A 19099-nucleotide genomic window follows, 5' to 3' on the forward strand; every position below is an offset into this window, starting at 1 on the left:
AGCACCTACGTTCATGCTCCGTGAATCGTCACCGTTAGCAAGTATTTAGACAAACGTGTCAGTGATGACAATGCTAGGAAGGAGGATTACTTCCTTATCCAACCTCAACAAACATTCCGGAACAACGTTGTCATAATAATGAAACCGGACTTCACAATACGTCCTTGTCAGATTGCTGTGTTGTTATTAGTCAGTGTTATCGTGTGTCAATCCAGGCAGGTGAAAGAGTTGAGGAAGTCTTTTTCGGTTCTACTTCCCTGTCCCCTAGGACCTGTTGGTGACACGTGACTGTCGGCGTGTAAACAAACGTTTATCAAGTGTCTGTATTCAGTTCATGTGTTTGCGGCGACCAGGAAGTAGACTATCTCCCCGTGAAGGGTATAGCTGTCGTAACAGCTATATGATTTAGAGAAACGATATCTTAATTTGACAACCAGGGCAGTTGTACCCATGCGGTAGGTTGTGTTTGTTACCTTTAAGACAAAAAATTGTTACAGCTTTTAGTCCGATTTTATTTCAAAGCGTATCTAACATATGCATAGCAGCATTTGTTGAACGTTTGTAGAGTGTTTAAACTGTACTGATGTTTGACCATCACGCCTGATACCTAATCTCGAGTGCCCGAATGGGTAAAAAAAGCCAATTCTTTTGTGTCCTTTAGTGTGATGTCATTGAAACATTGACTTTAAAACACGGCTACTACATGCATTGGCTGGTCAGACTCGCAGAATATGTTGATTGTATATCATCGTGAGCCATATGAGTTTATCGATGCTCATGGTGTCAAATACTGTATTTTCTGGTACAAACTGGATTATTTACAGGCCGCTGTCACATAGTTGGAATTGTGTTGAGTGAGGAGTCAATCAACAAAGAAACCAAAACATAAACATAGCCAATTCAAATATAAACAACAGCCTGTACACACCCACCTTCTGAACACGCCCGTGTCTCGTGACTTCACATCCGTTACATATAACCGACGCAACGGGATATCTCGGTATATGCTGACTCGATACAACAGTGAACCAGTGCCTGACGAGAACGAATACAAAACAAATAATTTATTTATAGATTTAATAGATTATCGTCTGTATATTATTTAGCAATAGAGTTGATCAAACACCGCGCAGACTGTCCAATGTGGATCTGAGTTAGCCCAGATACGGGATTCCCCTGTGACGTCACAATACAACCCTCCATAAGTGGAGGTCTTCCTGTGCAGGTGCACACTCCAGAGTATTATAAAACTGAAAGTGCACAGACTGCTTATCCAGATTCTGGATCGATAGCTGAAGGTGAGCCCGATATGATGGTGCAAGGTAAACGGTTATTTATCTTATTTATTTAAGATATAATCCGATTATCCAGATTACTATACATTGATGTTCGTTGAGTTTTACATTGTCAAATGCCTTCTTATAAATATCAAGTTATCATTTCAGAATTAAATTGGACTTGGTATGCTTTTTCTACAGGACTATTATATTGATTGGTACATATTCGTGATTGGAATTAGTTGTCTAGGTGACCCGTGAAGATCCGGGGTAGAATAGGTCTTCAGGAACCCATGCTTGCCGTAGAAGGCGACTATGCTTGTCGGAAGAGTCGACCAACGGGATCGGGTGATCAGGCTCGCTGACTTGCTTGATGTATTTCATCGTATCCCAATTTCGCGGATCGATGCTCATTACATCAATCACTGGACCGTCTGGTCCAGACTCGTTTTTTTACAGACTGTCATCATATAGCTGGAATATTAAACAGCTATGAAACAACAAACCAATCAACAATGGTATGCACACAGCTCCCTGTGACAACATGTGATTTGACGAGTTGAAGCTAAATACAAAATGTATTTTTAATTACAATATGTTTACCATCCTAAACTACCCGTTAGAATGGGCAGGCTCGCTGTCTTGGTTAATGCATTTCATCGTATCCCAATTGCGTTGATCGATGCTCATGATGTCAGTCACTGGATTGTCTGGTTCCGACTGGATTAGTTACAGACCGCCGTCATATAGCTGAAATATTGCTGAGTGCGGCGTTAAACAACAAACCAACAAACAAATACGTAGCTATGTGATTGTACAAGACTAATGTATGACGGCGTACCTCAAACAAATATATTGATTGATAGTTTCAGAGAGTAGTTTTTGACAAGCACCCTGGCAGAGCTTGTCCGTCTCCGCCTCCGCCTCGACCATATATTCCAGTATATAACAGAAAATACATCAATGGACGCAGTGACAAACCCAGCATACCTGGGATAATGTTGTTAGAGACAATAGAGTATAGCGAAACAAAGACATTATAAACCTCATTCCAGTTCACTCACGGCTCATAACCCATCACTTAATCTCAAATTACGCATCAATACTTGTATTTACGACGTCATTTTGTCAATTATGTACAGCCGTTGTGGTGGCTTGTCGACATTGAGAAGAAAGGATATAAAGAAATGACTGTTTTAAGTTGGGATGGTAAAGCAAATAGTCTTAAGTAGGTCATTGCGTACAATGATCACTCCTTAAAATGCATTACAACCGGTTTCCGAGAAGTGCTCACTTCTGAGAAGTATGTGATTCCACGTCGCAATCAGCCGTTCTCCTCTCCCTCACTGTGCAGGATCGCAGGACGTTTTAGACGTGTTGTTTGTTTGGTTGGTTGGGCTTTTTTTCGCCACAATCAGCAGTATTCCAGCTATATGGCGGCGGTTTGTAAATAATCGAGTCTGGACAAGACAATACAGTGATTGACATCATGAGCAACGATCCACGCAATTTGGACACGATGACATGCATCAACCAAGTCACCCGATCCCGTTAGTCGCCTCTTACGACAAGCATAGTCGCCTTTTACGGCAAGCATGGGGTGTTGTAGACCTATTCTACGCCAAATCTTCATGGGTAACGTTTTAGATGAGTTCAGTCCCCTCGTTTAGGAGTGTATTTTAGTTTTTTAAAAGAAACAAACTATAGTGTCAAAGGACAAAATGGTTGGACTTTCTTGTTTGAAGGCTGACTAAATCATTATCAATTACTCTTTGTTATGTATTTATATGTAAAACTGTAATTATGATCAGGAAGAGAATGAGTATGAGGAATACAACGCTTCGGAGTATATGCTTACTCCTTCATCATATACTCCGAAACGTTGTGTTCCTCATGATAAAGAAGTTGACATCCATATATTCTCTTCCTTATGTGTATCACTTCTAAATGCCTTTCAAAGATGTAATTATGATGATGATAATGATGATGATGATGGTGACGACGACAGCGGAGACGACGACGACGACGATGATGATGATGATGATGATGATGATGATGATGATGATGATTATTATAATAACGAATGCAATTATATTCCTTGTTGACGAAATTTATGATAAGGAAACACACTCAGCTGATAATCTCCATATATCAAAACAGAGAGTGGAGATATAAAACACCAGATTACCGAGGATAATTTACTTAAGGTATGGACGCCTTGTGACGTCACAATAACTGTAGGTACGGTGTTGTGATTGGATCATATGAACGGCGACATTACAACCCTCCTGCGAGTAGGAAGTGTGCTTAGGTGTACAGTGTGTCATGCCCTTATTGTAACAAGTCAACACAACATTACTGACTATATTCTTTGCCTATATTCTGTTCAGATAAGGAGTGAGTCGTGTTTCTGTCAGACTTGTTTGCTTGGGCGTCTAACATGTCCGAGACGGCGGGATTTTCTGTGGCTTTAGGTGCTAGTCAACTGTTGTTTGTCAACGAATAACTTCACCATTCATAGCAAGCAGAATCGTTATTTACATCCTCATTGTATAGATATTGATATGCGACAATGTTGTACAACGTTCATAACAAACTCCACTACAGCGCCCTAGTGTAACACTTCAACTCGTCAAATGACATGTCGTCACAGGGAGCTGTGTGCATACCATGGTTGATTGGTTTGTTGTTTTATAGCTGTTTAATATTCCAGCTATATGACGACAGTCTGTAAAAAATCGAGTCTGGACCAGACGGTCCAGTGATTGATGTAATGAGCATTGATCCGCGAAGTTGGGATACGATGACATGCATCAACCAAGACAGCGAGCCTGACCATCCGATACCGTTAGTCGCCTCTTACGACAAGCATGGGTTCCTGAAGACCAATTCTACCCCGGATCTTCACGGGTAGTTTAGGATGGTAAACATATTTTAATTTAAAATACATTTTGTATTTAGCGAGCCTTATCGTTGCCCACAATATCTATCACTAGTTCCTGTGGTCTAGACTCGACGATAGATAGGTGGAATGTTGCCGAGTGCGGCGTTTAACAATAAACAAACAAAAACGAAATCTGGAGTTATGGTTGTAACAATATGTCTGCCTATGAATGCGTACAAGAGTGTGTTTAATTGTTTATTAATACCCTTCTAGCTATTGTGGAGTCGGAGTATGCTTACACACAGTAAGCAAAGTCACCGAGCTTAAATATCCGATCCACATGGTAACATCTTAGACAAGCATAGGTTGCTGAAGACCTATTCTCACTAGGAATCCACGCGTGTACAGCTGTATATGGAGGAAGTGAAATAGGTAACCCAAATGGAAAATATGTTTCAACAATCATGTACTAATCCTCCTTGTCATTCCAGAACCCAAATACACCGATGTTAAAGTTCCAATCATGACAAACAACTCGAACCAACCCAGCGGGCTCGACGCGGATAGTACGTCCGTATTCCTCGGAAGCAGCGCCACCTATAGTGGAGAGTACAACGCCATCTATAGACGGAGATACCACTGGTCAACCAGCAGCCCCGAGCAATGTGACGAGTGTTGTTTGAAGTCCTGTTGTGGAGCTTGCTATTTCCTTGGTTACCTGTTTTGTCTGCGACAGATGACACGTGCAAAACGTGCTCAGATCATATGGACATATTGTTTTGTGTTGGCAGTGGTTGGGGCGATGGTATGTGCTTTAAGCGTGTTCGGTCCTTTCGAACAGGACGTGACTCCAACTGATATGCGTATTGTTAACCGGAAGATATCAACTCTTTTCTGTGACAGCCTCACTCTGGACTCGACCTCTGAGTTTTCGGCGTATCTGTTTAACACACAGCCAGACGTTGACACAGATCAGATACAGAAATACCAACAGAGAGACTCAGTATATATTCTTAATAGAGATTATAACTACTGGAAATTTTACCTTTTGGAAGGATCTGTCGTGAATGTAATGTCGTGCGCAGATACCAATGTAAATCTCTATATTATGAAAGGTGAAGACAACTTCAACACATGGAAAAAAGACAACTTTTGTTCGGACTGTTTTATTCAGGATAGGATTGTGACTATAGGCTGTCAAGACTCTATGGACCATTATATGTTGAACGCATCAACGTCCGACGACTACTACTTTGTCTACAAAAACAACATCTACGATACTTGGGTGACGGCAGAATTCCGATTAAAGAGGACATTGTATAATACGAATGGATTTACAGACAGGTGCTTGAACAGTGTAAACTGTGACCTTGACCTTGACCTTGATTCAAACCAGGTCATCGTGTACCATATATCGGATGACAGTTTTCCTGATGATTTATCGATAACAACAACATGCAACGCAAGGCCATGGGTTTACGTCCTAGCCTTCTGCGCATGTCCGATGTTCTTGGGTTGTGTTTTAACTACTTTCGTGTGTACATGTTGCAAAGATCCACGAAGCAACGGCCTCCGACAAATTAGACCTCCTCGTCGCGTGTTGTCTCGTTTCCCGAACGAGAGGACATCCTTATTGGCAGGGAGACCCAGGGCTGAAGTGCCTCAGCCACCGAGATACGAAGAGGTTGATTTTAGCGCTCCACCCTCTTATGAACAAATCACTACTTGATCGTGGCAAACCTTTCAGACGATGAGTAACTGATTTTGGTTTAACAGGTTTATATCAGACAAGTCAACTTCCTGTCTGAGTGGTAATGAGGGTTACCATCCGTAAAAAACACGAGCACGGGTATGGTGATGAAGAGACCATGGATGTTTGCTGTTTCATTCATTCTCGGCCAGTGGCCTGGAAGGGTAGTTTTGATGATAAAAGTGCATGGATGTTGCTACTGTGCATGATGATAAAGGTGAAAAAGTTCCCTCGACCGTAATTTGGATTACCCCCACATTCCCCCGGTTGTTGTGAAAATAGTCCACTTCGGTGGACAATCATTGGGAAATAAATGCAATAACACGTGATCAATTCAGCTAATCAGAATGCAGGAATGACAATGAACACAACGAAAATATATTTATTGTCTCAACAATTGCCAGGGCAAGTATGAACTATTACCGGATGTGAATAAAGCCTTCATCCTTTTGGGACGGCAAAGTAGTATTATATTGTTTGTATATTTAGCCATACTCTAGCTATTTGACGTCAGCATGAACAAAGTCACTGAGCCTGACCACTCGATCCATGTAATCGCCTCGTGTCACTTCGGCTGTGGAGGACGTGTTTTAGCCCGTAATCCTATGGGTGTGCCTGGGTAGTCAACCGTATGACATTAGTAAATCATCGTCGGACACTGGAGACTGTCTATGATACCCTGCTGCAATACCATTGGAATGGTGTCCCCACATGACCCTACTCTAGGTTCTTTAACATTACCCTACTTTAAATTCTTTAGAAATCCATAAGTCATTGACACTTCAGCTTCTTAAATGCCACAAGCAATATCTTTCATAGCCAGATGAGAGACATACTAAAACTAACACAGGGCATAGTGTGTGCGCGTGTGTGGTGCTATTTTTTGTATAACGTCACAGACAACGATATCACAGCTATATGACGACGGCCTGTAAATAACTGACATCTGGACTAGACAATAAAGTGACTTATATTGTAAGCAATTATCCACGCCGTCGGGGTACGATGACACACAATCAACCAAGTCACCGACATTGACCACCATTTCCATTAAGTCTGGTCCACACTCGATTATTCACAGACTGCCGTCATAAGCTGGAATGTTTCTGATTGCGAAGTTCCAGACGAAATAGAAAAAATTCTCATACGTCTATGTCAATGTATATGTGGTAGTAATAGGCGAAAGAAGCATTTCTGATATTCCAAGTACCATGGTATGTTTAATTTACTTGTCATTAGTTTACCTTTATGATTAATTATATATCAAGTGGAACCATTCACTCTCTCTGTGGGAAAAACTCATCTACACAAAGTGACTCATGCGCACAGTCCTCAGCACAAAGCCACGTTTGATGTAATGGATAAATCCCAAGGCAGATAACTATGTGGTTAATTTCTAAAACAGTTAGTTTTGTGTTCAGTTGCTAATGCATCACTTCACTTGAACCCTGTCAACGTGGGTAAATCTTACACAAACTCAATGACATTCTGTCTGGGCGATACGGGCCTCTCCAGCAGGGGACTCTGTGAACTCTCATGACCACGCCGCGTGTCTCCGAGACTGAATGACACTGACTTTAGTATTAATACATAAAGGTCGCGACAGGTACTTCTGTTGTTGCTGCAGTCAGGTAGATATCCCACTTGCGTGTAAATTGAGAAGCCTTATCTGTGTCCACTGTTAGTTTGATGTTTGACGCCGAACTCAGCAATATTCCAACTAAATCATGTCTGCCGGTACATTCTGTCTCGCCAAGACATTCCTGTGGTGGATATTGTGAGAAACAATCCACTCAGTCGGGGGTACGATGACATGCAACCAACCAAGTCACTGAACCTGACCACCTGATCCTTAGGTTGCTGGGGATCTATTCTAGCCAGGAACCCCCCCCCCCCCCCCCCCCCCTTCGGTCGCATCCCCAATTGATTCATTTGATCACATCTTTCAACCATCATGGGCTTATAGGGACCAATTGTAAACAGGACGCCATAACGTCGCAAAGTTTGCTGTTTTTAGAGTGATTCGTCAGCTAGATGTTCCACTTGACTGACAGTTATAACTGTTTGACCACCTTATCCAGCCTATCCTGTTGCATGGGTCTGGGGTTTAGGGCTTTGAAAAAAAACTGTATGTTACAACGTGTCCACTTAAAGTTCTGTAAGTGTATTGTAAATGTTAAACAATCATCCCCAGATTACATTGTATATGGTGAATTCGGTAGATATCCCATTGCAATCTTTTTTTTTTCTTTTTCTTTTTTTTTTTTTTCTTTTTTTTATTGCATTGCAATCTTAGTACAGGTGAGAATAATGTCATATTGGGACAAGCTTATGTTTTGTTGTGACCACAGGTGTCCCCATATTATGTATTGTGTTATGTATAATTTGTCAGATGGTACTGATGGTTGTAATTTTGCTTGAATTAAAAACGTAAAAAACATCCTCCAGGATACAGACATGTCTTTTGTTTGAATGTCTCAAGGTGTGCCCATTGTCAGTCGGCTAAAAAATAATGTAAAATGTTTTGATAGATTAATTTAAGCAGATAAGCAGAACTGGCGCACATCTGCAGAAGGTTCATCAAAAGGAGAATAATATGTTTTATTCAAACAACAATTACTCTATACATTTCCTATTTGATTCACTGCTTCAATACGAACAACAAACCACATACTCACTATTGAGACCAGACGATTGTTTAACATAAAAAGAAAAGAAAATAGAATATGTAGTCTGTGTAATTTAACAATATGTGATGTATACCAATTCCTATCTGTACGCTCATCACGTTTTAATCAACGAAAAGTCATTTTACCAAAATATTTTGTACCAATCCCACAGTTGAAAAATGTATATTTCTAATGAAAAGTGATTTCCCCCTTCTAGTTAACTCTTAAACTATATTAAAACGTGTCTGTGTTTATTTTGACTGGTACATCATGTGGTTATATATGTTGTAATCATGTATTTTCTCTGTGTCACTACGTGTGATTTGTTTAGAATAAGAATTCCGCTCTGGTCTGTCGCATCCCCAACTAATTCATACATTCAACATAGGCTCCTGGGGACCAATTATAACCCAGAATGCTGAAAGGGTAAGTGCGCACCGAATCAGCATGACGGCCAATAAGTATTTCCTGTTTGGATCATTTAATTAACAGCTTTTGGGGTTTATTCAGACAGTGTGAACTGCTTTCTTGGATTCATTTTCATACCGAAAAGGGCCTTCCTAAAGTATGCAGTCAGTGAAGTATTATATCTGTTCGTAGAAGTCGTGATCGAGAGAACTGTCAAGAAGAAAGTCATTCACGCATGCTAGGAGTTGACATTCATAACGATCCCCGAGAATGGATATGTTAAAATCTGTACATCCGTTGGTTTGTGTACAAAAGGAGGCACATTGTGTAGACGTGACTGTAATCAGTGTTTGGTGGACCGTGCAGGCACTTTTCTGATGACGATGTCTCCTGTACAGATGCCAGAGAACTGCATCTGTAACGACATTAGCATTGACTTCGTTATCGTCGTAACAAGCATCATTTTCGTTATCATAGTGATCATTGTCACCATTCTCATCACTCTCAGAGAATCATGTCATGTTCATTTCATCATAATATTATTCTTTCTTGACTTTGGAGATTGCAAGATTCTGATTGGTCAGTCAAGGGTTGCAAAGTCAAATAACATGTGTCTAATTTAAGAAGTTCATTGTGAATTAAACGTAATGTAGCAGCCATGTATTCAGGACTTCAAATAAGAAACATGATATTACCAATTGAAACATCTGATTGACCAGTTTTTTTCAGTTCAGGATAATCTATTTTAATTAATGTTATATTGTAGTATATCCTCGTCGCTTTAGTATTGTAGTATCATTATTCACATTTGGAATGATGCAAATGTTCCCCTTTAAAAGCAGCATCTCTGGATTACAAATAATCTGTTTAAATATATCCTTCCACATTCAGAATCTGTCAACCTTACACAGTATTTCGATAATGAGATGCAGACAAATAGTTTATATTTTTTATACCCATGTTAAAGTGCAAAATGAATTTCAGTTGGGTGGTTTTGGTGCTGTTTCTTTCGACCTCCCTCGTTACATCCCTTGTCAATTAATGATTGTGTTGATTACAAAAATCACAAAACAAGCCTTCAAGACAAAATACGAACAACTGCAGCCTTCTTATTTTGACCTAAAGTTTGGGTGTTAGAACGTGTTTCGCTTCAAGAATGCCGGGGTTAAATAACTATATTCGATTGTACAGTTTTCTGTGTCACACGTTGGGTAACGCGAAAACGTAAAAGGTAATTAGTTGTTCTTCTTGTTGTTGAGACCTAATGTGTGTTTACATGTATCAGTGTTCTCGTTTCGTTAATGCATTCACAGATAGTCAATACGTCCAGGCTGATTTCAACATCTGAGATCGACATCAACATTTCCGTTAAAAATTCCCACGTAGCAGAGAAGCAGTGTATTCCTGACATAAAGGAGGAAAAATATATCAAATAGCAAATTTACTTTTTTCTCTTGTGAACGAGGTTGTGAAACCTAAAATTAAGTTCGCAGGGTATGGGATGTTAATTATTGATGCCGCTTTCAAATGAAAAGCTTTTTCCCTGACACACGTGGTAAGAGTGACATGAGTGTGACGCCTATGCATAGATATTACTTACTTTCTGTGTTTTGTAATGTGGCTTGGGTACTTCCGGTTGGACCGGAAGACTGACATACGCCATTTACCACAACTCCATTCGACGTGTCGGGGACGGGATTAGGGACACAGGCCCCTTCATGAGGCCATGCACAGTAGTTGATACGGTAAACAAGTCCGGGTTGACATGTTGAGTGTTTAGCAACGCCATTGTCGCACACATAATGTGATGTGTTATCTGCAGGGTCACAGTACGGCTCGCCATGAGCCCGGGTTTTACAGAAGTTTGGATCACAAGCCTGGCTGAAACGAATACAGAGGCATATCAGTTACATGGTCAAAATAACTTTCCTTGCAATGGTGACGTCATAAGTTTTATAGTGGTAAATTATTCTAACGAGTCCCCAACAACATATACCGTTAAGTGACTAAATGGATAGTGTGGTCAGAACTGGTGACATTGTTGATGTTATGGTATCCTATACAGACAGCATGAATCGTTCCCCAGAATGTATACAACTGGGTTGTCTGGGCAAGACTCGATTATTCAAAAGCGGTCGCCATAACTGCAGTGTTCCATCTGTATGACCGTGGTGTAACTGACAATCCACTTACTGACATCATGAGTATTGATCTCCGTAATTGGGATGCGTTGACATGCATCCACTAAGTCAGTGAACCTGACCACCCGATCCCAATCAACAACAAACACAACTAGTAATTCTGGCATATCGTTCTACTAGTCGTATATTGTAGTCATACTAGTCTTACATCCAGTCATACTAGTCCTGGCTCTCATCACACTTAGACACACATCACCTCATTACGGTCGTGCAACGTGTCATTTTGGTCGTAAATCTCGTCATACCACGCACAACTCGTCATACTAATTGTGCATCATATCATACCATGCTTCCTCTCGTAACTGTGTGATAATATCAAGGCTGAACGCACAAAGTATTTGTTGTCTCCATGACTGCAATGCATGACTGTGACTTTGAACTCATTAACCGTCCTCTGCCTAGAGCAGATATGGCACTGCCAGATTTCCAACGCTTCCCAAGCTTGTGGAGAGAACTGTCTGGCAAGCATTATGCAAATGCTGATTACGTCTTGTTTCTGACGCGGAGGCCATTTTACACCACGGGAGGGACGCCTTCTCCACCAGCTGGATCGAAGGAATCCAGCATCGTTTGAGGAACTACCTCGGGGGATTATGTTTTGATTTAACGCATTTGATTCTCAAGGATGATGATAAGTTGTTACAACTTAGGTCGCAACCTTCCACATTATTTAAACCATTAACGTATATATTAACACCACTGAGATATGTACAAAAGACAAAGGGTATACACACACAGAGAGAAGAAGCAAGAAACAGGGTTTTGCATTAACTTTAATCTATTAGTGTGGTTGGCTACCCGGATTCATACAGTTTGCACATCGATTTTCGATTCTTACCTCAATAAATCAAACAATATCCACAGTCTTATAATTAAATTCGACAACGAAGACATGTGTGATATCTACAATAATGTTACCAAAAATAGTTGTATATATCAAAGCAGACAAAAATGACGAGATTTATATACATTCCAAGTGTAGGAAACATATTGTGGCGTGACATGAATCAGGTGTTTGCTTAATTTATAAAAGTGACCAATGCAGCTAATCAGAATGCAGGTATAGCGGTACCCAACTAGAGATGCATTTGCACGTGAAACTCGCATTAAACACAAAATTCAAAGTGTCGAGGATTTATTCAGATGCATGTCAAATACGGGAGCCATCACGCATCACACAACAAATAAAGTTACTCAAACACACATCGTAGACTCCATGAACACCATGGTTCCTCTTCATTTACATCAAAACATCGCAGTTTTGCTAATTCTCCACCTCGTGCTTTCATCAGAACAAATTGGGTATTTTTCTTACTAAGGAAGATAATCCTATAAATAGTCAAGGCTGGAGCTGTATTAAGCCTGTGCAAAAGATGTTGTTTGTTCTCCTCATGTCATATTTAGAAAGGTGTAGCTTGTTACATCTTGTAGCAGTGCAAGGCTTTACATGGACATGTTCTTAAGAAGTGTACTTTTCTGCATGGATACAACACCTATTCCATATTAATCAATACGAAATTCATAGACAAAAATATGTTGGCTAATGTGTGGGACATTCCTCAGATTTAATAACTCATTTGTATCAGTTGTCAATTGTCTCCAGAATCGGGAGTAGTGTATGAGAACGCAATTCGCAAAGGTGACTGAATTTACTGATCGTGTATGATTTCTAGATTCACCCCAATTTTGGTCCTTGGTTCACCTGATTCATACAAAGTAACACTGCAAACGAGAAAACGTCATTTTTGAACCGTATATGGACACTGAACGAAAACACGACGCTTTTGGGGCGCTTTCTAACCATCGTTTTTGCGTCGAGAATCTGTCGTTATTTGACATCAGAATTTACTGCGAGACAGAACGATTTCATGAAGCCCCTCCCTTTGCTTGATTGACATTGTCAATCGAGCTTCAGCGGGCTCTTGCATTTCTATTTTTGGAGCTTTCATTGGCCAGCTCTCGCGTGTTGAGTTTGGCGCGGTGCACGTGGCTCCTAGTGGTTAAGCGACCGCCTCCGTGGTCCTGTGGTAGAGCGTCCGCCCGGAGAGCGGAAGGTCCAGGGTTCGATCCCGGGCCGCGTCATACAAAAAGACGTTAAAAGATTGTACTTGTTGTTACCCTGTCTGGCGCTCGGCATTAAAGGGCTAAAACAAGGACTGGTCGGCTCGGAGTCAGTATACTGTGTCTGAGTGGGGTATTCATGTTAAACTGCGGCATGGTATCTCAGTGAGCTAGCACTATAAATCGGCATCAGTCCGGACTAGTACAAGCAGCCACACACACACATACACGTGCATGCACGTCGCTATATAAGTGCAATAATCTTGGACGCGACGTTAAACCCAATTTCACCTCACCTCACCTAGTGGTTAAGCAATGAAATCTAACGGTAGAGTTCTACGCAGATTGTTTAAAGCACGTAATTGATTTGAGACAACGCGACTGTTTCATCCTGTCAAAAATATTAAGAAGGTGAATATTGAAAAAACAGCCACACGTAGATATTACTTTCCGTTTCTTGGTCAGATATAACCAATAAGTACGTAAACAAAAATCTGTAAACTGCAACTGAATAACATACTTTATCATATAATGGGTAGGTTTCTCGGCAGGATAAAGCCAACGGATAAAAACGATATCCGTTGGGGTCATATGCGGATAGAGATGCAAATATCAAAGGTCAAGTAGGGACTACTTTCACTGTTTATAAACAAACATGGCGTCGCCCTCGTCATTTGGCGATCGAGTCAGAATTAACCATCGGCAATCTGGATAATCTACAGGGATAATTGCTATCATTATTAAGACACAGTCTTATATACTGAAAATCAGTGTCTAACTGTGACGTAGATAAGGTATTTTATACGTTTTGGCAACTTTGGAGATATAAATTCGAAACAATTTTGCGAGGGCACGAGGCCTAGCCAAGTCCCAGGTAGCATGCCATCATCGGCCCTGCATCGGCCCAACGTCGGCTACACCATCGGCCCAACGTCGGCAAACTGCATCGGGCCGATGAAGTTTTGCTCATCGGATCGACATCGGCCCAACGTCGGCAAACGTCATCGGCCCTGCATCGGCACTGCACCGGCCCAGCATCGGCCCAGTGTCGGCAAACATTGTCGGGCCGATGAAGTTTTGCTCATCGGATCGACATCGGCCCAACGCCGGCAAACATCATCGGCCCTGCATCGGCACTGCTCCGGCCCAGCATCGGCCCAGTGTCGGCAGACATTGTCGGGCCGATGAAGTTTTGCTCATCGGATCGACATCGGCACAACGCCGGCAAACATCATCGGCCCTGCATCGGCAATGCACCGGCCCAGCATTGGCTCAGCGACGGTAAACATTGTCGGGCCGATGAAGTTTTGCTCATCGGATCGACATCGGCACAACGTCGTAAATAGTTATCTGGCCAGCCTTCGGCCAGAAATAGGCAACTGTTATGGAATCAGCATCGGATGGACATCGGCCCAATGTCGACAACAATTATCAGCGCAGCATCTGCCATCTGCCATTGTCTTAAATAGGCCGATGTCATCAGAAGTCATAACTGACAACATCTCATCTTAATATTTCATGTAAATGATGCCACAATAGAACTTTTCCAATTGTAGTGTTAGGGTACATAAAACTAAACATTTCTAAAAGCTGCAACTAGCTGTGATGTTAAAGTTACAAAGATAAAAGGTAAAACTAAAAATACTGAATTTTTAAAAAGATAATATTTTTTTATCATAGTTAATACTTTGAAAACCAAATGTAAGTAATATAAATACTTCTAGCTATACAAAACAATCGAAATGATTACACTAGTTACAGTACTATTTTTTATGTACCCCAATACATGTGTAGTTAATACTTATAAATAAACACAAAGAGCAAAATAGAATAATAAACTTTATTATTAATTAATTATTATTTACAAGAAAACAGTGTTACTACCTGCAACAAGGCAGATATGAAACATATATTCTCAAAACCAGTTTTAAAACACAGTCTAAACATGTACCCCTCATATTGGCCTGCAAAATTTCATTTATGTGGCTTCAAATTCGTTTGCGAGACAAACTTTTCCCCCCTATTTCATCAAGTTAAAAAAGCATGAAGCAAAGGCCATAACTCCATACAAAATAAGTTCTTATAACCATCTTCTGGAGTTTGTACCTTAGATAAGCACGGAAAGTTTCATTTACTAACTTCAGTAGTGTCCAAGAGAAGCTGGCAGTATATGTTCCAAGTTCAAAAACAAGGGTCATAACCCTGTGAAAAATATGTTGTCAACACCAGCTTTTTGGATTTCTTTGTTCCGTTGCAATTCAGCACTTTTGTTTGCAGATTCTCAATCTACACCTCTGTTTTTCAGTACACGTTTTCCTTATGCCATTTCTAAGCCTTGCTCCTGGAACTCGAAGCCATTCTTTTACACAGGTCACCATGTACTTGTCAGTGGCTTGTAAGAGCCCAGCTACAGGCTTCCTCCTCAGCTTCTGTTTACAAATGATAGCAAAAAATGCATATTATAAGTCATTGCATGCACTCTCACAATTACGAGTAATGGACTTCACAAGTGTGTCAAAACAAGCTATTGATAATATAATGGAATAATAGAATAAGTAATACCCTGTTCACATGCACCACCTTACATATATGTGTATATATTATTTTAAGTATTGACACCTGTTAATAAATACAGGGTTCACTCAAGGAATTTTCTGCCATGGGCCCTTTATGTGACAATTTCATATATTCCCTAGGTACACCTGCACTTGCCCATACAGCACAATGTTAAAATGTCCCATTGTATTTAAAAATGTGAGCCTTTTTCCAAATGGAGGGGCTAAAAGCAGAAGGCCCCACCCTAGAATTATCAGAATCCCAGTAAGTAAATTGATGAGTTTATAATATGTGTAAATAAGTAAATTGAATTATGTGTAATTATATACGCAAATAACATAACCCCTCCCAATATTGCATGGTAGATCCCTAATCTGTTTCTTATGTCAATTAAAAAAGATTTTATAACTGACATATCACCCTATTAATTTAGCCCAATAAACATCCCCAATAACCACATGATAACCCCCCTCCTCCAGTCTTGCTGGAGAACAGTTTTAGGTGTGCAATCTCTCTTGCATGTCCATCAAAAGTAAGTCAGCATGAAATTTCATTTGGAAGATTACCATAGTAAGTGTCAGGGGGCCCTTAATAGGGCAAACATGATATTAAATATATGCTTATAAATATTTCAAGCAGAAACATGTATCAGTTGGTTTGGTTTGTTGTTTAACGCCTCACTCAGCAATATTCCAGCTATATGACGGCGGTCTGTAAATAATTGAGTCTGGACCAGACAATCCAGTGATTATCATCACGAGCATCAATCCATGCAATTGGGATCGATGACATGCATCAACCAAGTCAGAGAGCCTCACCTCCCGATCCCATTAGTCGCCTCATCCCATACGACAAGCATAGGTGCCTTTTACGGCAAGCATGGGTTGCTGAAGATATCTTCTTAGATATCTTCTACCCCGGATCTTCTATATGAATCAAAATTGGAGTAAATTTCCCATACTTGATACATCTAAAGAAATTTAATCCACTCACCAGTGCTCTCTCAGTTGCTCGATTTTGGAAAAGCTGCTAAGAGTTCATTCAGCTCATCCATGTTTGCCAATAGGCAATGGCTGAACATCTGGTTTTCTTAAATAGAAATATAAGAATATTATATATCAAGGTTGTGTAGCAGCAGTGAGCACTAAGCTATTATGGTGATGATGTCAAGAGGTTGAGGGGAATATTGCTCAAAACATAAAAGTAACATTTAAATAAAGCTTTGGCCATACACAGATATCAGGTCCTTTCCTTAATTCATACATCTTATCTCATATATTTGCACTTGTACATACAGTCCTTATCTGGAGCCATGTAGCAGAAATAATTTCTCAGGGAAAGTAGTTTCACTTTAATAGCTATAGCCGCATCCATTGAAAAGCAGTGAGAAAATCCCCATATTGACATAATATTGAACCGATCCTGTGAAGTCTGGTTATCACAAAACAGATTTCATTTATTATATGATACCAAAATATGTAGATTACATCATGGTAAACCAAAACTGCAAATAAACGTTTATCATTAAAAGATCAGATACAAAGGTATGTACATATTACAAATACTTGTATGCCAAAAATAGCAGGAAAGTATTGGGGACAAGTAATTTTATGCACAGTTTCATTGCTTGTAAACATAGGAAAAGGGATAATGATAAACTGAAACAATATATCTTTAGTTAGAATAAATCAAATTTCAAACAAGGCTCTGGGTGTTTTTCTACAATGGATAATGTCCTGAAAAATCTGTATTGAAGTATCTATTCTTCCTCATCAAAGTTTTACAATTAATTTGAATTTTGATTAAATAAATGACATTCTAAATTGTCTTGTAATATATATTTAGCATCATACCTTTGAAATGGTACATTTTTTAAATTTATAATTCAGTATTTCATCCCAAATGTACATCATAAATTACTTAAGTAGATAAGACTACCACCCACTAAAATCCAGTCTGAATTAGCCATATCTCAAAACCTTAATCAATCGATACAGATACCATGCATCGGTATAAGATTTCTGATCGATATATAGGTCTAGGTCAATGTGAGGTATCAAAGTAGATCTTGATAAAATTGCCCACACCTGTAATACGCATTGATCGTTTACAAAAAGATCTGTCCTTTCATTTCGCCCATTATCCAGAAAATGTTCAAAATTCGCAAGTAATTATGACATTAAAAAACATCAATTTTACTCTTTTTTTTATTTCAACTTTTGGGTGATCGAAAACCGAACTCGGCAGTGTAGCTCCGTTCATCGATCAGTAGGAACATTAGCTGGATCGCAATGCTGAAAGTTTCCGAAAGCCTCGTTATGAATTTCATGTTCAATGCTTTTTGCGCTGACAGCAATCACAACATTGATTTGTAAATTCGAGTTTGTAATCAATTTCCTAACCTCATCTATCCCCACGCTTAACAAATACGCCTGTGACAATGACAAATAAAGCAATGTTCACTCAAAAATACTAATGTAAGTAATTGTTTGGCTATTCATTTGCTTGCAGCTGTAATACTCTCATTCCGAGATTGCGACTCGTTGGTTGAACATCGCTGAATATACATGGAAATAAAACATATCTTGTCATATTTTGTATTTGCCCTTGTCCCCGCGTTTTGCTAGAAATATGTATATGGTGTTTAAAAAATATAAATAGAGAATCTAGTGAGGATGCAGTGTCACGACATATTCCACGGATTTTGTCATTGACGTAGAATATTGACAGTGTGTTTCTCGAACGTCAAAAACACACAGGCCTAGATTTCTCTACTCACGTTGACACTTTTGAATGAACACTGTTTCTTGTTTAAATTGTAAGGTTTGAAAATGAAATTAACCCCTCGTAAATACAGAAATGAAGTAAACACTTACCGCAAAATAGGTTTTCCCTCAGCCCTCCACGCATCATCCTTTCGTCGTCTGCTTGAAAAGACGCGCGTGAGTAACAGCGCCCTCTATTACAAGAGTAGCTTCTCTCGAAGCATGTTGTGAAAACGTTGGACCAACGTAACATAACCGATCGCGATATTCCAAACTTTTGCCAACATCTTGTATTTTGCTGAATGAATTGTAAGATGTGACGAATCCCGTCTGTATATTCTCTTTCTGTTGTATATGTGCAGCCAAAAATGGTCAGTGAATGTGCTTGATCTATTTCATTTAAAAATTAAAAATAAAGTTAATATTTTGAGTTCGAATAGAATTATTGTATTGTTCGTAATTATATTTGATCTAAGGTTTGTCACATTGTAATCGACAAATGTGTTATTTCTTTTATGTTATCATAAC

At 39.8% G+C, this 19099-nt stretch overlaps 2 protein-coding genes and 1 long non-coding RNA gene across 4 annotated transcripts; 1 reads left to right on the forward strand and 2 right to left on the reverse strand.

The window, feature by feature from the left end:
• The first annotated feature begins 1263 nt into the window (after window positions 1-1263).
• LOC139448301 (uncharacterized) lies at window positions 1264-6357 on the forward strand. 2 transcript variants are annotated; one of them, XM_071229850.1, is made up of 2 exons: window positions 1264-1322; window positions 4653-6357. In XM_071229850.1, exons 1-2 carry the CDS (start codon window positions 1310-1312, stop codon window positions 5888-5890), a joined length of 1251 nt encoding a protein of 416 aa, XP_071085951.1. In that variant the 5' UTR covers window positions 1264-1309; the 3' UTR covers window positions 5891-6357. The 2 variants fall into 2 exon arrangements, with proteins under 2 accessions (XP_071085951.1, XP_071085952.1); XM_071229851.1 differs by lacking the exon at window positions 1264-1322 and adding an exon at window positions 4164-4200.
• Window positions 6358-9164: 2807 nt separating this feature from the next.
• LOC139448643 (uncharacterized) lies at window positions 9165-11390 on the reverse strand. Its single transcript, XM_071230203.1, has 3 exons — window positions 11386-11390; window positions 10589-10869; window positions 9165-9403 (listed from the first exon to the last, which is right to left on the reverse strand). The coding sequence occupies exons 1-3, from the start codon at window positions 11388-11390 to the stop codon at window positions 9165-9167; spliced, it is 525 nt and encodes a 174-aa protein (XP_071086304.1).
• Window positions 11391-15548: 4158 nt separating this feature from the next.
• LOC139448545 (uncharacterized) lies at window positions 15549-18783 on the reverse strand. Its single transcript, XR_011652096.1, has 3 exons — window positions 18683-18783; window positions 16800-16895; window positions 15549-15679 (listed from the first exon to the last, which is right to left on the reverse strand). It is a non-coding gene; the product is annotated as an uncharacterized lncRNA (long non-coding RNA).
• Window positions 18784-19099: the final 316 nt, after the last annotated feature.

Source organism: Haliotis cracherodii, unplaced genomic scaffold (genome assembly GCF_022045235.1).
Source record: "Haliotis cracherodii isolate W230 unplaced genomic scaffold, xgHalCrac1.p SCAF_7, whole genome shotgun sequence".
Lineage (NCBI taxonomy): Eukaryota > Metazoa > Mollusca > Gastropoda > Lepetellida > Haliotidae > Haliotis > Haliotis cracherodii.